Source organism: Colossoma macropomum, unplaced genomic scaffold (assembly GCF_904425465.1).
Source record: "Colossoma macropomum unplaced genomic scaffold, Colossoma_macropomum, whole genome shotgun sequence".
Lineage (NCBI taxonomy): Eukaryota > Metazoa > Chordata > Actinopteri > Characiformes > Serrasalmidae > Colossoma > Colossoma macropomum.
Genome location: NW_023494789.1, coordinates 48,157,249 through 48,178,769, shown reverse-complemented (window position 1 = coordinate 48,178,769; position 21,521 = coordinate 48,157,249). Strand labels below are relative to the sequence as shown.

Sequence of the window (21,521 nt, the reverse complement as noted above, 5' to 3'; positions counted from 1 at the left end):
ACATATATGATTTTAGCCACAGAGAACAATGAGACTGAAGTCGGCTTCTTATTCATCAGCTTCTTGTTCGAACGCCCTTTCCCGTCCCACCTTAAATGGTGCGGCAGTTAGCGCCAGAATGTAACTCCCATATCATTTAAGGTGGAACGGGAAAATTTAAATAAGAAACTGGCAAAATAGAACTTCAGCTTCGTCAGAGAAGACAAGTAAGTGCTTCTGCATCATCTCCATACTGTTCAATGCCAGTTTCAATAAACAGAAATAATACAGTTATCATAAGCCTGTTGAGTCCCTTTTAGAATTGTTTTCGAGAAGCTATTCAGCTCTGTCACTCTGTGCACCCCCCCATGTCAAACTCACTCCTACGCCCTTGTTTCTCACTACGCTATTCTCTGATTCTAACAAGGGTATTAATTAAATGTAGCTTAAGCAACAGCTCCACACACTAAAGCACAGGTTTACCACGGGTCTCTAAACCTGTGTCAGTGAGGCTTAACTGAGCCAGAATGAAGCTGTGTGTTTGTGTGTAAAGCTGTGTATGCCTTCATGCTAAGCTAACACTAGCTTCTAGTGCTTACTAGGATACTGAAGCAAAAGCAGCTTAAGCCAACAGCCTCAGACACAAAAAATATAGATGTACCTGCTCAGGTCTGAGTCTTTATTCTCTAAACTTGTGTCTGTGAAGCTTCAGTGTGTTATAATGACCCCATGTTGTGGCCAGTGGAGCTGTAGCATGCTAAGCTGCTGCAGTAAAATGCTACCTGCTTCTAGAACAGCTCTATTCTCATTATTTGACAGGTTTATTAAGTAGATGTGGAGCATAAAATTGATGCAAATTTAAGCACCACCGTGATTTATCCATTTTAGTTCATGGCAAGCTGCAAACATTTCAAACAAGACTCAAAATTACATCTGGTACAAATAAATTAATCAATAAATAATTGTAAATACACATTTTTGAGTGCAGGGGGTCTTTAAAAGTGTACGCCTACTGAATTAATAGTTTTTAAACAAAATTCTTGTCCGGATTAAGACTTTTGCCCAGTGCTGTAGTTGTAGTTCTGACACTCGCATCCACTATAAAAGACCTCGCTCTCCTGTCCTCTGTTGTTTTTCTCCTTTTGTCTTCTTCAACCGCCCCCATCCACACTTCTCCTGTGGATGACACGCTAATGCAGCATGGCAGGCTGCTCCGTCCTTCCCGCCTCTGCCTTTTCCAGCGGGGAGGGGGGTGAGGAGGGGTTTAGCCAGGCATGAACGAGGCCAGCCGAGGAGGCCTCATCCCCAGTGCCGAGCCGGACAGGGCATGTGTCATGAGAGTGGCAGTGAGGCGCTTTTAATCTAGTTTGTTTCGCTCCCTTTCCTGGTGCCTTGTGAAGCACGAGCTGCTCTGTTTACCAGCCCCCCGCTGCCCACCTTTGAGGGGAGGGGAGCCCAAGGCGAAAGCGAGAGTGGGATGATACGGCCACTGTGCGCCTGTCCTCACAGGTTTGCCCCAACACAGTGGTAACTCTGAAGGTGTGAGGGACTGAGCTAACCCCTTAAACCCGAAGGACTCGACACTTCAGTTCCTCACTCTAATAACTGCAGAAACTGCATATTAGCTTAATAGCAGATGCTGAATAATAAGCAGTCTCCACTGGCATATCCTTCAAACACATTTACTCACAGTTGAATTATTTATCACTCTGAACAAGCAGAAATTTTTCGGAAAAGTGCAGATTCTGAATTTTTGGTTCATGTCATATTTGTCATGGTAAGTAGATGAGGAGATATTTTGTTATGATTAGAACTTGAAAAGTTTTTGAGTATATTTTTTTTACATTTTGTCATGTTTTTGTCATTTTTTGACTGAAATAAATGGAAGACAATGAGAGCATTAGAGAATATTAATATTAAGCTTCACTAAGTTTCACAAAATGCTTTATTTAAAAAATTAAAATTGCACATATAAACAATAAAAAAAACAAAAAGAGATGACAAACATTAAAAATGTAAAAAACAATAAAAGCAGACAAAAAAACAAAACATTTTCAAAGTGAATGTAAATTGAAAATTAATTACACAGCGTAAATAATTACGTACTTGGTTATTACGCAATTTCATTTCAGCTCTAATCATGCCTGAAATTCTGGTCCAAACCCAAATACAGCTTGAGAACTTTCTGTCCGAGCCTGAGCTGACTCAAGTTTTGAGTCTGAAGTCAGCCAGATTTGTCTGAGCCTGATCGAAACCACATCATTGAGTCCAAATGTGAGTCCAACATGCTTCTGTCTAAAACTGATGCGAACCAGCCCACCATGACCCAAACTGCCAAATAGAAGCTCATATTTCCTTTTAAAATTAAGTTTAATTTTCACTTTAATGATTTTAAGCTGTGCTTTCGAACAACATCCTAAACCTTTCTTAGTCTGGATAAACTTTGCACAAAGCACTGTTCTCACACTGTGTGGTCAAATGCAGTGTAACATCTGTACAAGTATGAGGAGGGTTAGAGAACCTAAATGTGAAGTGTGAACCCGACCCAAACCCAAACCCAGTGGGAACAGTTCAGACTTTTATTTTAAACTCTATTATTTAAAGCCACACTCTTAGCAAAAAAAGGGTTCTATATAGTACCAAAAAACGTTCTTTGGCGCATAACAACAGTTGAACCCTTTTTAGTGGTACATGGAACCCTTTTCCAAAAGGTTCTATATAGAACCATCTTTAGCACATTCTCCATTAATCTGAACAACGATTTCATGATACAAAGAACCCTTTAGCTATGCAAAGGGCTCTTTGAGTGTTCATGGTTCTATATAAAGCCATTTTCTTGACTAAAGCACCTTTGAAGAACCATCTTTTTAAGGGTACATTTATCATAACAACAAGTGTTTTTCCTTATAAAATCTCCATATATCGTCAGAATAAATGCAAGTAAACATAATAAAAGCAATAAGAACTTCTTTTTTTCATAAAAGTAGTTGATGTCTTCGTAAACTAGGTTGATGAACAAAATTTGGTTCCAATTTTTTCCTCGGTGCCTCAGCAGCGCTCCTGATTTAACACAATACAGTACTGATTAGCCAATCCGGGTATGATAACTACAAATAATGCTAGGCTGCCACGTGGAGAGGTCTGGAAATGTTAAATTAATACACTGTCATTCATAAAACCACTGCTTATTACAATTAAATGATTTGTTTTTACCAGATAAACAGCTTTCAGTGCTATTTTTACTATCTCTATATTTTAGCTATCTCAGTACTGTACAAGTGATGTAGTATACAAATATTGTTAATTATGAAATATAACCAGTAGGTTGCAGGTTCAAATCCCAGGACTGACTGGCTACATCTAGAAGGGCCCTTGGGCAGGTCACTTACCTCCCCCACTGTTCCAGGCAGCATGGTTAGGCAAACTAATGGCCACTGATAATAATGTGTAACGTAAGTAACGTAAATGAAATGAAGAGTTAAGAACTAATTATTCGCCTCTGTTTCATATTCCAGAGCTCACTTTCACCTGGGTCTTCAACGAGTACCCTTACTTCGTCCAGCAGGACAGCCGGCGCTTCGTGTCCCAGGAGACGGGGAACCTATACATTGCTAAAGTGGAGCCGTCCGACGTGGGCAACTACACATGTGTTGTGAACAACAGCATCACCAAGGACAAAGTGCTCAGTTCCCCCACCCCTCTGGTACTGAGAAACGACGGTGAGGCACCCATCTTAATACCACATGGTCCTTTATCCACAATGACCTACTCTAAATGGGATGGAATCTGAGATTTGAAGGGAGATGCCTTTTTAAGAAAGGTCCCTTTTTTAAAGGCTATTTTAGAGATGCTTTCGGTAAATGCCATTCCTTTGAAGTCTGAACTGTTGCCTTTTAAAAAAAGCTAACCTGTAGCCTTGACAATGCCACAAAGAGGCCACATTTCCATTTGAGATGGATCCTGGTTTTACAGAGTGAATGCTTTAAATCTTTCATGGGGTGTTCTCTGTATTTTTTATGGATCTTCTCGGCGCAGTTCTTTGTGATTGCCCTCTTGTTGTTTTACCTGTATACAGGAGTATAAAGTGCGTATGGCATACATCATTGATTAAAAACATGGTTGTCTGCCCATCACAGGGGCGATGGGGGAGTACGAGCCCAAAATAGAAGTTCATTTCCCCGACACCGTGCCTGCTGCTAAAGGATCCTCTGTGAAACTGGAATGCTTCGCCTTGGGGAAGTGAGTCGTGCATGTGCATATTTCTGTGTCCTCTACCAGTAATGTTGATCTGGAGTTCACAGCCTCGCCTAGACATCATGCAGTTTTATTCCTTTTTGATACGCTGTTGTGGGAGACATGAAAGTCAAGATGATTCCTTTAGGTACCCTTTTAAACGCGATTAGCCTTCTGCAATGGTGATTTTTTTTTTTACAGGAGGCTCCTTACCGTAATGGTCCTCTTTTCACAGGGCAATAACCCAAAAAGATTTACTTCTTAAATAGTGTGGAAAACGGGCCGGATGCGCCTTTTAAGAGGCCAAGAAGGAGAGGCCTCATTTAGTACGGTGAAAAGCACGTTTTCAAAGAAGCGGAGATTACAGTCTTCGAGAGACCAAGTAGCAATATCACACCAGACTCGAGTGTGAATCAGATACGTTCACACTCGAGCTTCTTAATGCAGGCACATCCATCAAAGGAATCGACGAGGTAATAGAGCTGTGCCCTGCCTCACGTTTCCCCCTGTCATACTGTGAAAATTTCACCCTACTTCTCAGAGATATCTGCAGAGTTTTTCTGTGAAACGTTGGAGATGAAGTGGGAGAAGGTTCTTAGAAGCTGATAGGTTCTAGATGCACACTGGCTCTAGGAGCACATGGTTTTAGGAAAGCTCATGGGTTCTGGATGCATATTATGTTTAGAAACACATGGATTCTAGGAAGCACATGGGTTTCAGAAGCACATGGATTCTACGAAACAAATGGGATCTAGAAAGCACATGGGTTCTAGGAGGACATGGACTCTAGAAAGCATAGGTTCTAGGATGCACATTGGCTCTAGAAGCACATGGTTTTAGGAAAGCTCATGGATTCTGGATGCATATCATTTTTAGAAACATGGATTCAAGGAAGCACATGGGTTTCAGAAGCACATGGATTCTAGGAAACAAATGGGCTCTAGGAAGCGCATGGGTTCTAGAAGCATGTAAAGTCTAGAAAGCATAGGTTATAGGAGGCACATTGGCTCTAGAAGCACATGGTTTTAAGAAATTTTATGCATTCTAGAAGCATTTAATTTTTAGAAACATGGGTTCTAGGAGACGCATGGGTTCTAGAAGCACATGGGCTCTATGAAGTGTGTGAATTCTAGAAATACATGGGTTCTAGGAAGCACATGGGTTTCAGGAGCACATGGGTTTTAGTAAACACGTAGGCTCTAGGAAGCGCATGTGTTTTAGAAGCATGTGGACTCTAGAAAGCATAGGTTCTAGGATGCACATGGTCTCTAAAAGCACATGGTTTTAAGAAAGCTCATGGGTTCTAGAAGCATATAATTTTTAGAAACATGTGGGTTCTTGGAAGCGCATGGGTTCCAGAACCATATGGGCTCTAGGAAGTGCATGAGTTCTAAAAGTATGTGGGTTCTAGGAAGTACATAGGTTTCAGGAGCACATGGGTTCTAGGAAACAGGCTCTAAGAAGTGCATTAGTTCTAGAAGCATGTGGACTCTAGAAAGCATAGGTTCTAGGATGCACATGGGCTCTAGAAGCTCATGGGCTCTAGAAACACAGGTACTCTTGAAACATGTGGAAGCATGTGGGCTCCCGGAGCAAAAGTCCCAGGAAGCACGTGGGTTATAGAAGCATATGAGTTCTAGGAAGCATGCAGCCTCTAAAAAGCACATGGAGGAAGCATGTAGGTTCTGGGAAACACACTGTTCTAGAAGCATGTGGGCTCTAGGAAGCACATTATTTCCAGAAGCACATGCATTCTAGAAGCACATAGGTTCTTGGAAGGAAATGGACTCTAGGAAGCATGTAGGTTCTAGGAAGCACATGGGTTCTAGAAGCATGTGGGCTCTAGGTAGCACATACATTTTAGAAGCACATAGGTTCTAGGAATCACAGAAGTTCTAGAAAGCAAGTGTATTCTGAATGTACATGACTTCTAGGAAGCACTTATGTTCTAGAAGCACATATGCTCTATTCAGCACACAGGTTCTAGAATACATGATTTTTAGGAGCAGTTGGGTTTCAGGAAACACATGGGTTTCTAGCTGGCTGTGCTCTTCCCATCTCCCCACAGTCCAGTTCCTAGGATCAGCTGGAGAAGAACCAATGATGTGCCATTCCCCAGTAAAGTCAAACTGAGAAACTCCAACGCCATTCTGGAGATCCCTCGCTTCCAGCAGGAGGACACGGGAACCTACGAGTGCGTGGCGGAGAACAGTCGAGGGAAGAACGCAGCGCGAGGCCGCCTCTCTTTCCATGGTAAGCTATTCTTTTATAATGACTAAGTAATCACTGTGGCTGCCATGCAAGACTTTTTATAGCACTATCAGTATATAATGCACTTCATGTTAGTATGGAGAAAATGTTTGCCATGTTCTCTGCTAGTGAATTCATTGCTGATGGCAGGGTGGCTGTTGTGTGTGTGTATGATTTTTGCAGTACTTTTCAAATCCTGAATATTAGTCCATATAGCAAGCATTCCTCTACATTAGTTGGTGACATGCTGGGAAATGTAGTGTGTTTTGTAATGGTCTTAAAGCGATAGTTCAGCAATAAATCTGATTTACGTATTTAGATAGATAGATAGATAGATTTAGATTTAACATGCAAAGTTATTTCTGCTTTTACGCATGAAAACAGCCTCCATCTCCTCCATACACACAAAAACAGTCACTAAAATAGCGATATAAGCGTACAGAAAAAGAAAAAGTAAGGAAAAAGTGCCAAAAACAGTACACAAAGACAGAGCTACTGGAAAGGCTGCCACTCACAGTGGAAGTGAGAGGATTTACACACGTTTGCTACCACAAGGCTAATACAGCAAACGAGTAAATGAAGCTTATGTACACCAATTAGCACCATGGAAACTGCATGCCTAAATCATCACAATTGGCATGTTATTGTGATGATTTAATCTATTCAAGCCCACCAGTCATAACTGTGTAAGAAATTTTATTTTGTGTTCATAAAGCTCTAAATGGGTTGCTAATGTGTTGTCTTGTGGGTGATATAATTGATCATATGACCAAAGCCATTTTCCTCAAGCATGTGGTTTGTCATATGTGGTCCCTACACTCAGATCCATAAATATTTGGACATTGACACAGTTATTGGTATTTTAGCCATCTAACACAGCATAATGGAGTTGGAGTTAAATATTAATTTAATTTGAGGGTATTTACATCAAAATTCAGTGAATGGTGTAGGAATTACCATTTTCATACATAACCTTACATTTTGCACAGGTACTCTTGGGTCTGTAGTTTATTCTGTATTTATTGTATATTTATTGTTTTTGTATGTGTGTATTTATATTATCTGTTATCCCTTTTATACATGTGCACTCATGTCCTTGTCTTAATGTTTATGCAAAAGAGAAGTAGCCCGAAAGTGTTTTGTTATTATGTACCCGTGTATATGTATAATGGGAATAGTTTAATTAAATTTTAGGGGCTCAAAAGTAATTGGACCAACTACCATTAAATTAAATGAAATTAAATTTTCATTTTCAATATTTGCAAATCCTTTGCAGTCAGTGACTGCCTGAAGTCTGGAACCCATAGACATCACCAGATGCTGGGTTTCATTGCCAGTTCTTTAATGCAGCTGCTTTCAGTTCCTTCTTGCTCTTGGGGCTTTTAACCTTCAGTTTTGCCTTCAGTAAGTGAAGTACATGGTTGATTGGATTGAGGTCAGGTGCTTGATCTGGACTGTGCAGAACATTCTACTTCTTTGCCTTAAAAAGTCTGCTTCTGCAATATGTCTCGGGTCATGGTCCTTCTGTGCTACGAAGCACTGTCCATTGAGCTTTGAAGCATTTGAGTAGATACTATAGGCCTATACATTTTAGAATTCCTCATGGCGCTTTTTGTCAACAGTCACATCAATATATACAAGGTAACCAGTTCCAATGGCAGCCATACATGTGCACACTGTAAAACTACCTCCACCATGTTTTACAGATGAAGTGATTATGCTTTAGATGACAAGCAGCTCCTTCTCTTCATGATACACTTCTCTTCCCATCATTCTGGTACAAGCTGATCTCTATGTCCATAAGATGTTGTTGGAGAACTGAACAAGCTTTTTCAGATTTTTTCAGTATTTTGGCAAACTCTGATTTTGAGGCGTACCAGTGGTTTACGTCTTGTGGTAAACCCTCTGCGTTTACTCTGCTGAAGTCTGACTTTGACACAAATACACTGACGTCTTGGAGGGTGTTCTTGATCTGACCAACTGTTGTGAATGGAACCAGGAATAGGACTCTTCTGTTGCCCACCACAGTTGTTTTCCGTGGTCCTCCGGGCCTTTTGGTGGTGCACTGAGGTGATTTTACTCTCTCTCTCTCTGATGGGTGTGTTTTGATTTTTAAGCCTAATGATGGCTTGCAATAATGAGGGAATAACACACACCTGGCCATGCAACAGCTGAGCAGCTTATCGGTCAATTACTTTTGAGCTCTTAAAAATGTGTGGCTATGTATAAAAATGGTTGTAATTCCTTCACCATTCACCTGATTTGGTTGTAAATACCTTCAAATACTTTGAGCTCATATTCATTATTTAATTTCAGCTACAATATGCTGTGGTAGACGGTTGAAATGACAGAAACTTTATTGACTGTAAATATTTACAGACCTGACTGTATAAGCATTCATACATGCTACACTACGAATATACCATCGTTAAATCAACACTGTGCATGTTAAATTTAACACTTACTCAGTGCAAACATCCACACCAATTCAGATTAAATTTAGATTTTATGTAGTGTTGGCATCTTGTAAAACAACATATAACTGTCAGTATTGTTGTTGCACCACTCAGCTGCTGCACATTAACCCAAAAACCTATACACGGTTCACAGCACTGGAGTTAATTTCATGCTGCACTGAAGTTATTTGTTCACTTAATTTGTGTGAATTTCACTAAATAGTTATTGGTTCTATATAATAGAGTTAATTACACCAATTTCTATCACTTATCATTGTAACAATCTGTCCGTTCTTAAATGGAGAACCACTCTGTTAGGAGAACGTGGTGTAGTCATGTACATTTATCTCAGTCTTCATGAAGTCAGTGAACAAGCAGAGTGCTAGTTACAGTCATATGCATGTGCCCCTGGTTAAATGACATGGTTTTTGATATTCTAAATGAAAATAAGTTGTCACATCCTCCACAGAGAGCTTCTGCACACTTTAATGCAAAATTACTGTTTATTTTGCCGAATTTCACATTTTGGGGGGGACATAAAATGGAGATTTATGATGTATTTAATATTTTATATTTTTACAATATGTTAAACTCAGTAAATAAATAGAAATTGTGCACTAAAATTGGCAAAAAAATGGCACATTTAAGTTTGTTCTCTGTACAGTATGTCACCTTATTTTCACTTAGAAAATCAACTAAACGTGTAATCTGACAGGGGGCGTTCAAACAAATGAACAATAAACATCATCATGGTTGAGATAAAAAAAAAAAACCCTGTAACCTATATTTAATGCAATCTTTAAGGTAAGAATAACATGTTACCATGAAAAGACTTGAACTGTAGGTGGAAAAATAAAATCTAATTGACAGAAATGAACCAAGCCGCCCACAGCGACTGACATCAGTGATGAGTGGAAGCTTAAACAACACGCAGGCTGTCAAAACAACTCCAGCAACTCATCACTAACATTTTAACCCTGAAAAATCCACACTTTTAACTGTGGACAATTTGCTGTGTAGAGCACGATGACCCAATTAAGACTACATCCAGCATTGCATCATTATTATATCAGTATTCTGTATAATCATTTTTTTTTAACATGGTTCTCTGATTATTATTTCAATTATTTTTATTTTTTTGTCTCTTGTGTATTCGGGTCTAACTGATTACCAGTATTCACAATTGTGACAAGGTCTGAAAGATTAATCACTTTTATTTTGAAATCACAATCAGAGAGAGTGCGATTTTCAAATCGCAAGAGCTGCAATTTTCATTATAGTCTATATAAAGCGTTCTCAATGCTGATTCTGGAGTACCACTGACCTGCATGTTGTGGTGTGTTCCTGCTCTAACACACCTAGTTCACCTCAGGAAGGGCTTGTTAATTAATTCAGCTGCAGCAGGTGTGTTGGGAGCAGGAGAAACTCAAAGGCTGTGTTCAGACTGCCAGCCCAAATTCGATATTTGGCCTATCCAGATTGATTTTTGATCCTCTGCACAGCTAAAAACCACATGAAATACAAATTGAAATGCAAACCGGATCCAAACCACATTTGGAAGTGGTATGAAATGTGATTCTAGCCAGATTTTTACAGATGCATCTCAGTCTGGCCGCTCTGGCCACTCAGATCGGTGTCTTTTGCATCAAAGTATCTTTTGTGTCACTCGCAATGCAGCAAACAATGACAATGACAAATCCAGAGGGACGGAAGTGCTGAGACTCAAGAAGGTCACAAAGGATTCATGCTAATACCAGAGAATTAGAGTTTGGAGGGCGAGATGATGCACCTCCATCTCTCCTGCATCCGAGTTTGAAATCCACGTCACCAGCATAGTTACTGATGCATATGTCGTTACCACGGCAACCCATGCAGATAGGCTAGTGATGTCTTGACACACAAATCCAATCTGATTACTTGCAAATAACAGTGTGGACAGTCATCTCAAAAGATCTGATTTGAGAAACAAATCTGATTTGTCTGCAATCTGAACACAGCCAAAAATGTGCAGGGCTATGGTACTTCAGAACCAGCACTGTGAACCACTGGTCTATTTTGTCAACTTGTCAACACTGTTGGGGAAATTTAATGTAATAACAGTGAGCTTGTGAACTGCCTGTGGATGATTCAGACCTACCAGAAACAACCAAACACCAAATGCTTCATATATCACACCCACAACTAACTGGCAGTCTGGCGCCCTACATTCTGCGTTTTAACTTGAATCCAGAAAAAGTAGATATGCTAAACTTCCAAAATAACAGGCCTTTGATCTTTAATTCAAAAAAGGTCAAAGGCCTTTTGTTTCATTTATAGAAAATATAAATCTTCTATGAATAAAATATATATTTTTTAATTTATAGAGAATAATACAATACTCACAATCAAAATATCACAGTCATGATTTGTTCAGAAACAGATTTTTCCCCAAATCGTTTAGCCCTAATTGTGACTAAGAATTATACTTACATTTTCACTACTTTGTCCAAGGCATATAGTCTGTATTATGGCTACCCAAAGAGTAAAATAATACTAAAATAGCTGATAAAACTTTGCTTAATCTCTCTCAGCTCCCACAGTTCTATACACCTTTTTACCCTCTAAGGTTAATCAGTGCTGTTCTAGTTTAGTTAGACCACATTGACGTCAATGGGAGCAGATCATTTAGTCTCCAGACTTTGGAGCACTTTCCCCCCTGGGGCCTTCAGGACTCTTCTTACTTTTCCCACTTTAAGACCTTAAAAGATACTTTTTCTCCCAAAACTTTCACCTCTCATGCTTCTAGTCCTCTTTCTTTCTTTCAAACTGTACTTGTAAAGTGACCTTAAGAGTGAGAAAGGCACAATGTAAATGAAAGGTCAACATAGTTTGAGGCAAGTGTATGATGACTTAAGCATTTTGCACCTAATTTGTTGAGGCATAAGTTACTTATCAAACTTTTTTTTTTTTTATTGCTTTTTAAACGTCTTACAACACAAAATCAAAGGAAAAACATATACAGACCAAAGTACTAGAACAACAATTACAACATCAGACTGTATAAGCATGAGTCAATACGCAAATAAAATAACATGACTAGATAAGTGATTAACATAAATAAATAAATAAATAAATTAATTAAAAAAAGCCCCTAAAGGTTGGGGGGAGCGGTTGGGAGACTGGCGTTATAGTGCCTTCAAGAGGGGGAATTACCCAAGTCCTCTGCAAGAAGCTGCGGAAGGGACCTGAAAAAGGTGATGAAAGGTGACCAGCATCTATAAAAGCTATCCACAGAACCCCTCAAACTAAACTTGATCTTCTCGAGGTGCAAAAAGAAAACAACATCTCTCAACCAAAGGGAATGAGAGGGAGGAGAGCGAGACTTCCAGCCGATAAGAATTCTACACCTTGCTAGTAACAGAGCAAAGGCAATAGAGTCTAATTCTTGGGAATTCAACTGGGTAGTGCCGATGTAAATATTAAAAATAGCTAGTAAAGGGCAGAGACTCAGATGTTTATTAAAGACAGTAGAAAGAGTATACAAAGTCCCAAAATCTCCGGCAAGACCAAAACATATGAAAGATGGTCGCTTGATCTTCGTCACAGTGAGGGCAGGCTGGCTTAACCTCGGCATAGATTTGTGCTAGTTTAGCATTGCACAGATGAGCTTTATGGACAACCTTCAGCTGCATTATGTTTAGTCTTGCACAAGAGGATGAAGAGTTAACTGTAGCTAAAGCTTCAGTCCACCATCTCTCCCCCAACCTAAGACCCAGCTCCGCCTCCCATTCAACCCTGGCCTCTTTGCCTTATTAAAAGACAAAATGGAAATAAGCCGTCCCTCAGTTTGCACAGTAAAAAAGTCCTCCCAAGGACGAGTTGGGGGGCAGAAGAAGCAAACTTTAGACATGTTTCAGACATGTTTGGCTGGTTGGACTACATTTGTGGTAAAGAGGAAAACTGGGTTAATGTTATTTTTTCTCTAAACTGTACTTTAAGCATGTTTTAAGTAGAAGTGAAGACTGGAAGGCAAAAACTTTCACTTGGCTTTACGAAGTGTTTGGTCCCCGTTTCCTCACTCGTACAGTGCTGTGCTTGTTATGACATGCATCCATTTTCATTGCGATGATTTATGATATGTGTGATGAGTGTTCTCCTCGCTGTGTCGTTTGCGTTGTAACTCAAAGTGAGGTCACGTCACAACAAGTGTGTCAGCGGAGTTTTTGTGGTCAAGCGGTGCTGAAGCATCACCTGACACATATGATGCCACGCTACCATGAAAGACATCACATTGACCGTCTTTCTGAAGCTTCAGAAATAGCATTAGCAATGATCAGGTTTTAAGTTTACAGCATACGGCCTAAAGGGATCGTAAGTTTCTCCAAATAGATTCTCCTAAATCTTACACACTGCACCTTTAAATGTTAAACACAGACATCTCCCAGTAGAAAGTACCCTTTAAATAATGATTTTTCATGTATTTAGCTTGTTACTATCTCTATTAATGCACTGTGTTTAAATAGATCATAAAATAATCGCTGTAAATGTCTAAGGTCTGGGTACTTATTTTATTTATTTATTTATTTGCTCTTGGACCACAGTTTGAACTAATTCAGTAGAGTTGTCCACACATATTACACATTTTGTAAAACTTAGATGGCAGATTGGCTGAGCATTCACCATGGGGGATGTCTTGCCTTAGGAGTGGGACAGTATTTCCCTTTTAAACACTTTATTTTTTGCAATAAAAACAAAACTATGTACTCTTTCAGTTTATTTCCGCTGTGTTATAGATTTGTACATCATCATACTGTACGTGCTGAATTTGTACAGATGGCTTTACGGTATGTGAACATTGGGCCTTATTTTCCAATATCTTCTTTTCTTAAATGAGTTCCTGAGAAAAGTCTACATCAGATTCATGACGTGTTCTTAAAGCGCAGAACTGTTCTCACCTTTGTGCTCTTGAGTGTGTAGCTTCTGTTCTTACCTAAGAACAAATACCAAATAAGAAAACACTGGTGAATCAGAATCTTCATGAAAACTACGCAAGTGGGTTTTAAGAAGAAATTATTTCTTAAGAATGGTTGGTGAAGGAGGCCCAATGTCCTTAACGGGAAATTCCTCTCCTGTTTTTTCAGTATTTAGTTCAATAAGGTAAAGAAAACAAACTTTTATACTGTGAAAAAATGACCAAGAACATTGCAACCTTCAGTCATTTACCCTACACAGTCTAGTTAATAAGTGTGTCCCCTGCTGTGGTCAGCTTTCAGCTGGTATAGTTATAAGTAAGCACTGAAATGCAAGTGGTTTTGTGTTTAACATTGTGTAATATAAAACTTTTTTTTTTTCATTGGGCAATGGTAATTGACTGGTCATTTTCTAATGATTTAGCTAACTTACAGTGACATAGGCTGGTGGTAGTTGTAATGTCCCCCCACTTAAATCCCCCCAAAAACACACCAAGACCCCCTAATTAAAATGAAAAAAGTCTGGCTGCTCCGCTGGTATACAGTAGAGCATAAGCAGATCTTTTCCTGCTTGCAGTAACCTCACTATTGCTCTAATTGCATGTTTGCAGATACAGCAGCACAATGTATCCTCCTGATTTGTCTTTTCTCAACTAGTTCACTTTCCTCCTAAACTCGGGGTGTGCAAATAGCAGCCTCGTTTCATAAGGGAGTCTCTCTCTCGTCTTATTCGGGTTCTTCATAATAGGAGATTATTTTTGAAATGCAATTATACCACAGCATTAATTGAACTCACACTTGGTACACAGGCATCGGGGGGTGTCTGCCAGGCAACCGGATAATAAGGCTGTGGAACGAGGTCAGAGGATTTATTTGTGTTGAGCGGAGAGAGCGTGCCTTCGGTGTGATAGAATTGTCACATTCTCAGAGGGTTGGGGGGTGTGAGGGTCTCTTTTCAGCAGTCCGTTTCATACTGTATGCTACTGTGAAAGGAAGAGTCTTTGTTGGTTTTTCATTCCGATCCCACCCTGCTGCGCGTTATCCACACAGAGTAGAGAATGGCAAAGCATTGTGGGGGAAGAAAGAAACCACCTGGGTGAAGTCCTTGTTGCTCATAAAGGGGCTTTTATGTAGATGATGCATTTTTCACAGCGAGAGCAAGACCCTGAATTGCCTGAATTGCTAGTTATTAATAGTTTTCAGGATTTCATTGAATTGAATCATGTGAAGAGCTGAAGAGGCTTATTTTTGGGAGTGGATTTGTGAAAATGAATTCCCATATTTCATTGCAGGGTCAAAATTAATTTGCAGTCTCTAATGTACAAGCCTGATATTAATCTGTAGATGTCATAGCAAAAGCATGGTGTAATTTGTTATTATTTCTCACTTGTAGCTCGGATAAATTCTACCAGAAGTTTGGAATTTTAACTTTTGGTCTGTACAGTGTTTGAGTTTGTAAGTAGAAGAGAATACATTATATAAAAGCTATACTATGTAAGAATTTTGTTGTCAAAATTGAAAGAAATAGCATTACTGAATCAGCAGAAGAAAACATGCTAAAATATGGTGTTGGTATAGTCGCCCTGCAAAGCCTGAAATCATTTAAAGCCAGAGTTGTCAGGTCTGGAGTTTTTGAACCATGTCTTAAACGTTGCACGTACAGGCTCTAAAAGAAGGTCCGGCTCAATGTTTAGGTCTCAAATGCAAAATCAACATTATATTGATGAAGATATGATGAAAATAGTAGATAATTCACTCACATCCTCTGAAGACACGTCCTTCACCAAGTTTAGACTGAGTTTACTTTGAATTCTCTTTCAACGCCCTCACAATCATCAGATACACTCACTCAGGGAAGAAATGTTGGTGATGAAAACTGGAAATTGTGTTCCCCCTGGGGACATGGGGACAATAGACTTTTGACAGGCCTAACAATTACACTTACACGTAGAGCAAAATGAAAGTACTAAGTCTCAACTAACCCTGTGTGTGTATTTTCCCACTTCAGTTTATCCAGTTGAAATCTATTGTCAATTTCCATGTAGTGCCTTTGTTACTTTCACACTAACCTATAGTTGTATCTCCTTAGCCAAACCTCACTGGCTGCAGACTATGACGGACACGGCCTTGTCCATTGAGGAGAACTTGTTCTGGGAGTGCAAAGCCAGTGGGAAGCCCAAGCCCTCCTACAGCTGGCTGAAGAACGGAGAACCACTCATGTCAGAGGTAGAGTGGAACAAAACTGAGAAGCTCTTTTTCTTTTCTGACAGAAGTTCGAGGTCAGTGGGAGCAGCTGGCTGGAGAATGGCGAAGTTCTTACAGCTCAAGTAAAAAGGATCAATAATGATTATGAGAAAGCAATGAATCAAAATGAATTGTACTGACAGTAAGAGAGCCAGAAATACAATAGGAAATAGCCATTAGAAGAAAAGACAGCCAGCTGGCCTCATACCCAGCCCAGCACAATGGTCATTCGTGCATTCCTGCTCCATTTATGTCTGTTTGCAGTACCTTCTCTATAGCTCTTATTCACTAAGACCTCAGGATGTACACTTCATTTTAAATGTGTTTTCCTATTTCTGTCATTTTAGTGAAAACACTACTGCTTTATTTTTACTTTCCCCTCATTTCAGAATAACCGTGATGAAATAACACATACAGAATTAATAACCTTCTTGCACAATAGAGGAAAAAAGCAATTTTCTGCCTATTTTGGAGGTCCCTCAGTTAAACTGTGCACTTTTTTCCTTTCAGTAACACTGTTAGAATATATTTCCGTAGAAATGTGTATGACTTACAAAACTGGAAGTGAACTTTAGTGAGCGAGTCAAAGTTTTTAAAAGCGTTGGGTTGTTTGATATGAAGAAAGCCAGAAGTCTTTGTGGAGAGGTGTGAATTGTTTTCACTGCAGAGTTTTTTTTTACCCCTCCTCTTTCACTCCTCATTGGTCACTAGCAACCCAACATAGAGACAACAGAGTTACAAGGAATTTATACTTTATTTGATTATATTAATTGAAAATATTGAAATCCTGCCAATATTGATCACAATACTGACCTTTTACTATATCTCATGTCTACTACTAAGGCTTATTTAGACCTTTTCCATTTTGTTGCAAAACAACCGATTAACAAGGATGCATTAACAATGAATTAACAAGGACAGACATTAAATGATTCACCTTTTAAGGAAGTGATGATTATAGTATTTTCAAGCTATACAGTTCAACTTTAACCCAGATTTTGTGAATTAGAAAATGCATCAAGCATCAATTTCACTATTTTATATTTGCCTTAAAAACGAAATTCAACCATTCACACTTAAGCATTCAGTTCAAAATATCTTTGAAATTATGAACATTCAACCAGGCGTGTCCAAACATTTGGCCAATACTGTGCATATATTTTTGCCTCACAATTTTATGAGCAGTCTCTGTAATTCCACTGTTTACAGCAAAGTATAACTTGCGAATGGAGTGAGTAATATTCATCGTTGTTATGATAAATTCACAGTATGCTTTTCTGATCATATTGTGGGTATCATCGATGTTTAAGGAGCACTGAGTAACTGCATCTTAGTCCTGTTTAACTGGATTTTGTACAGCACAGTGTGAACATTTAATTAAAATATTTTTTGTGGTAATTTTAAAATATGGTTGTACTGCAGCTTTTTTCTTGGTCCAGCATATCAAACTTCAGAAGAACTAAATATTGTGTAAAAAGTCTTCAGTATGGAGCCCTGCTGGTGACATCCGGTATAAAGAAAAATAATGCGTGGCCACATCGTATTAACGTGTTGGAACAAGAGCCTAATGCATGGCTAACACTATCAGTAAGGTGTGGGAACGAGATAATTAAGTTGTGGCCATGATTTAGCAAGGCATGGGAATGAGATCATGCCTTATAAAGCTGTGGTCAAGGCTTAATTATTTAATTCCTATGCCTTACAAAGTCATGGCCACACATTAGGATCTCGTTTCCACGCCTTACTGCCTTACTAAGTGGTGGCCCCACTTAATTATCTCATTCCCACACCTTACTACATGATGGCCACGCATTATTTTTATTTATACAGGATGTCATCAGCAGGGCTCCATACTTCTCCTTACTTTCATTTTTATTTTTGCCATGTTGCCCACCTATCACCAAAAAAAAAAAATATATATATATATGTACTGTTATTTTTTACACTCAGCAATAGTGGAACCCTTTTTGGTGCAATCTAGAACCATTTTTAAAAGGGTTCTTAAAAAAAAAAATATGCAACTGGTTTCCCAACATAAAGAAGAACCAAAGCTATCTATGCATTCAAATGGTTCTTTGGGTGTTCATGGTTCTATGTAGAACCATTGCCTTTACCAAAGAACCCTTGATTAACTGTGTACACACTACATGTTCCCTCAGCCATCAGCCTCAACCTCTTTATTCAGCCTTACTGCAGCTGCAGTGAGTGGGCTGGCAGTGTTTGACTCTAAAATGTGGCTATTAAGCAGTGACTGGTGTTGCTGTATCTCATCAAAATCCACAGGAAATAAATGAAAGCTGACTCCTGGTTATCTCTGATTGGGTCTCATTGTTAGGTCTTATGAAAGACAGTTGCAGCAAAGTGACCGTGCTGTCCTAAAAAATAATCCAAACTTTCTCAGACTAGTCAATAGGCTGATTCTGCTAGGCTTGCTGAGCCATAACGAGGCAACAGAGCGATAGTGGCATTAGCTGTAGCCTGTTTTTAGACCAATCAGAACCGTATGACCTCTCGCTCTCTCTCTTTTTCTCTCATACACATCAGTGCGCCCAACGCATTGTGCTGAGCTTTGGCTTTAAGAACAGCTGATGGGCTTAAAGCTCAGCCGCGCCATTAGCCGAGCCTTCAGCTCAACACTTCTCGACCTGTCTCTCTCGTTTTTCCGACCGGTCGCTCGCGGCGAATGAGTTGTGTATTAGTGCGCCGCCGCTATTGTCAACACTGCTTTTCTGTCCGCCGAAGCTGAAGGGTCAGCGTTTTTTGTCCTGCAGCACCTTCCATCCACCCCTTAAATCCAGCACTGCCCCTCCAACATCCTTCCCTCAGGCAGATCCATACAACATTATCATGGAACAGTAATTGAAAAGCATCTCTCTAAGTCTCTCTATTGCTATTGTCACATAGTGGCCCGTGCAAGTAATTGCATCTGTGAGCAGTAAAGTAGTAAGTAATAGCCTGGTCTGGGAGATGCATATGGAGTATACATGTATTAAAACCCGTTAAAAGACCATCGATGGGTCCAAACTTTTATTACACAAAGATTTTTCAGAATTTCTGCATAAATCAGTGTTTGAGATGTAAACAAAGTCATTCAGAGTTGTTTGAAATGGGTAATTCTGATTTCTTTACAGTGGTGGTGATAGGAACCAGGGGTCGCCATGACTACAACACAAATATGGCTATTTTAATTATTATCCAAAACCACCAGTGAACTTTTTTTTTTTTAATATTCTTTGGGGACTATTTTGCCTTACAACACCTTTCATGCACCCCCTGTCATAAACGTTTTTAAAAAATATGCTTAGTCTGATCTCATAACTATCATAAAACAATGTCTCAGGCATTCAAGTAATAGCTTTCTGTAAGGGAGCTTTTAGGGACATTATACTCAGACGTCTGATTCCCACCACCATTGTGGATAATTCTGAATTGGTAAGAACGGCGCATTTCACACAGATCCATTCTGAATTGACCTTGTTTACACCTTGACTATGTAATTATGCAGCCATTTTAAAAAATAAGAATTCCCATTGAAGAACAACTCAGTTTGCATCGTAGTCCACGTACTGAATAATAAGCTTTGGGATGTACTGAGGCGAGGACTTTAAGGGGACAGAAGTGGGAAATATGGCAAAAATATCTCATCATGATTCTTTTCACACAATAATGATATGAATCATGATATTTAGTTTTTCTGAGATTTGCAAATATGTTGGCACCAGCAAGTACAATTGTACCCATAAAAAGGGTTATTTTATATTTTCTAAAATGCTTCAATACATTTTAAAGTTGAGCATTTGCAAAAACAAACTCAGGGATGAACACAAAGGGAAAAAAGTAATGGCAGAATGGCTGTCATCTAGTCAGCTGCTTATTTATTCAGTTAGTAGGGAAGAGTGGGGCCAAGACATTTTGGTTTTTGTTGAATACTTTTAAAAATATTTAAGTTGGAATAATCATATTTGTATTTAAGCAACATCTACATCTCTGCCACAAACAAACACTTAAACTTTCTTTCCATCGCTATCGTTCATGTACAATTCTAGCCATAATGAGGGGAAGTGAGTTGTTACAGTTTAGCCCATGGGTGGGTTCACTGTAACAGATAGAGGGTCAGTTTAACACCTGCTAGAAAAGTCTGATCAATCAGTGCAAACAAAGTTAATTCAATATGATTCTATGTTGTAAGAAACACATACATTTTTCAACCGTACTGCTTTATATATTATCATCTATAAGAAAGACAGACAGCTCAACTAATACATACACACACATCAAAATATATATGAACACTGACATGAGTCTGTGTGTCAAACAATGACAGGCTTATATTTTGTCCATTGAAGGACAGCAAATAAAAACATCACACATCAGTAAAATATGGAACATTATTTCTGAATAACTACAGCTTTACCAACTAATAACGTGACTTTCATTAATATACTTATTTAAAACCAAAATACTGACATCTGAAAGATACTAATAAAGCAGAAGAAAATCCTTGTTTTAAGATTTTTCTCTTTTTCATTTTAAAATCTGTGTAAACTCGAACAAAAAAGACAGATTACTTTTTATTTGTCTTTGTTTACTAAAGGAGGCTTAGTTGTAAAGCTGTGTAAGAACTAACCCCACAGTCCGGAGGCTGTACTTAAGCCTAACTAGCACTTGCTGTGAGCTTGTCAGCTGCTTCAAAACTTGGCTGCGTTGTAGAAAACAAGATGCTGATTGCAGTGATATAAGGTTGGGTTTTGTAATTTACACAAACAGCTCAGTAACCAAAAACTGTGTTGACAAAATTACTTACATGCCCTGAAAACGCTCTTTGGCACAGATCTCTTTAAAACGCTGACGAATCACTCTGAATTTAGGTGGGAGATAGTGGCTAGGAAAAGCTGTAATGTGACCAGAAGCTCACTCTGCTTAACCTTTTTTAACAACATAAAAGGTCTATGTCAATTGGTGCCCTGTATTAGGTTCCCAGTGCTCCCCTATACACTGGTTGTTGTTTACAGCCTGTTTATTTTTGATCTAAATCTGTACATGCAGTTGTTCTGTACATACTGACGATTCCCACAATCTCTGAGAAAAGCATATTGTGATGTAGTTTACAATGATAGCGATAACCTATCGTCAAACTGCCCGCACTCAGTCGTACGTGTATGTGTTCTACACAGAGTCGAGTGCTGATAGAGAACGGCGCCCTCACCATCTCCTCGCTGACCCTATCTGATGGAGGGATGTATCAGTGTGTGGCTGAGAACAAGCACGGTATCGTTTATGCCAGCGCTGAACTGATGGTTCTGGGTAAGAAATGCTCTGTTTCTTTCTGTCCCCTCGCTGCCATCTGTTAGCCTGATAAGAAAGCATCCTGAATCTCACAAGCTTTCCCATTTCTTCTCCTTGGATACAA

General features: G+C 39.2%; 1 protein-coding gene across 2 annotated transcripts in view; it reads left to right on the top strand.

The window, feature by feature from the left end:
• cntn3b (contactin 3b) overlaps nt 1-21,521 on the top strand; it is a 125,744-nt gene that overhangs the window by 53,703 nt on the left and 50,520 nt on the right. For both annotated transcript variants that reach the window (XM_036571553.1, XM_036571555.1), the window contains exons 5-9: nt 3,495-3,698; nt 4,116-4,218; nt 6,281-6,465; nt 15,957-16,093; nt 21,286-21,415. In XM_036571553.1, coding sequence (XP_036427446.1) covers nt 3,495-3,698; nt 4,116-4,218; nt 6,281-6,465; nt 15,957-16,093; nt 21,286-21,415 — 759 coding nt within the window. The remainder of the gene's footprint in view (nt 1-3,494; nt 3,699-4,115; nt 4,219-6,280; nt 6,466-15,956; nt 16,094-21,285; nt 21,416-21,521) is intronic.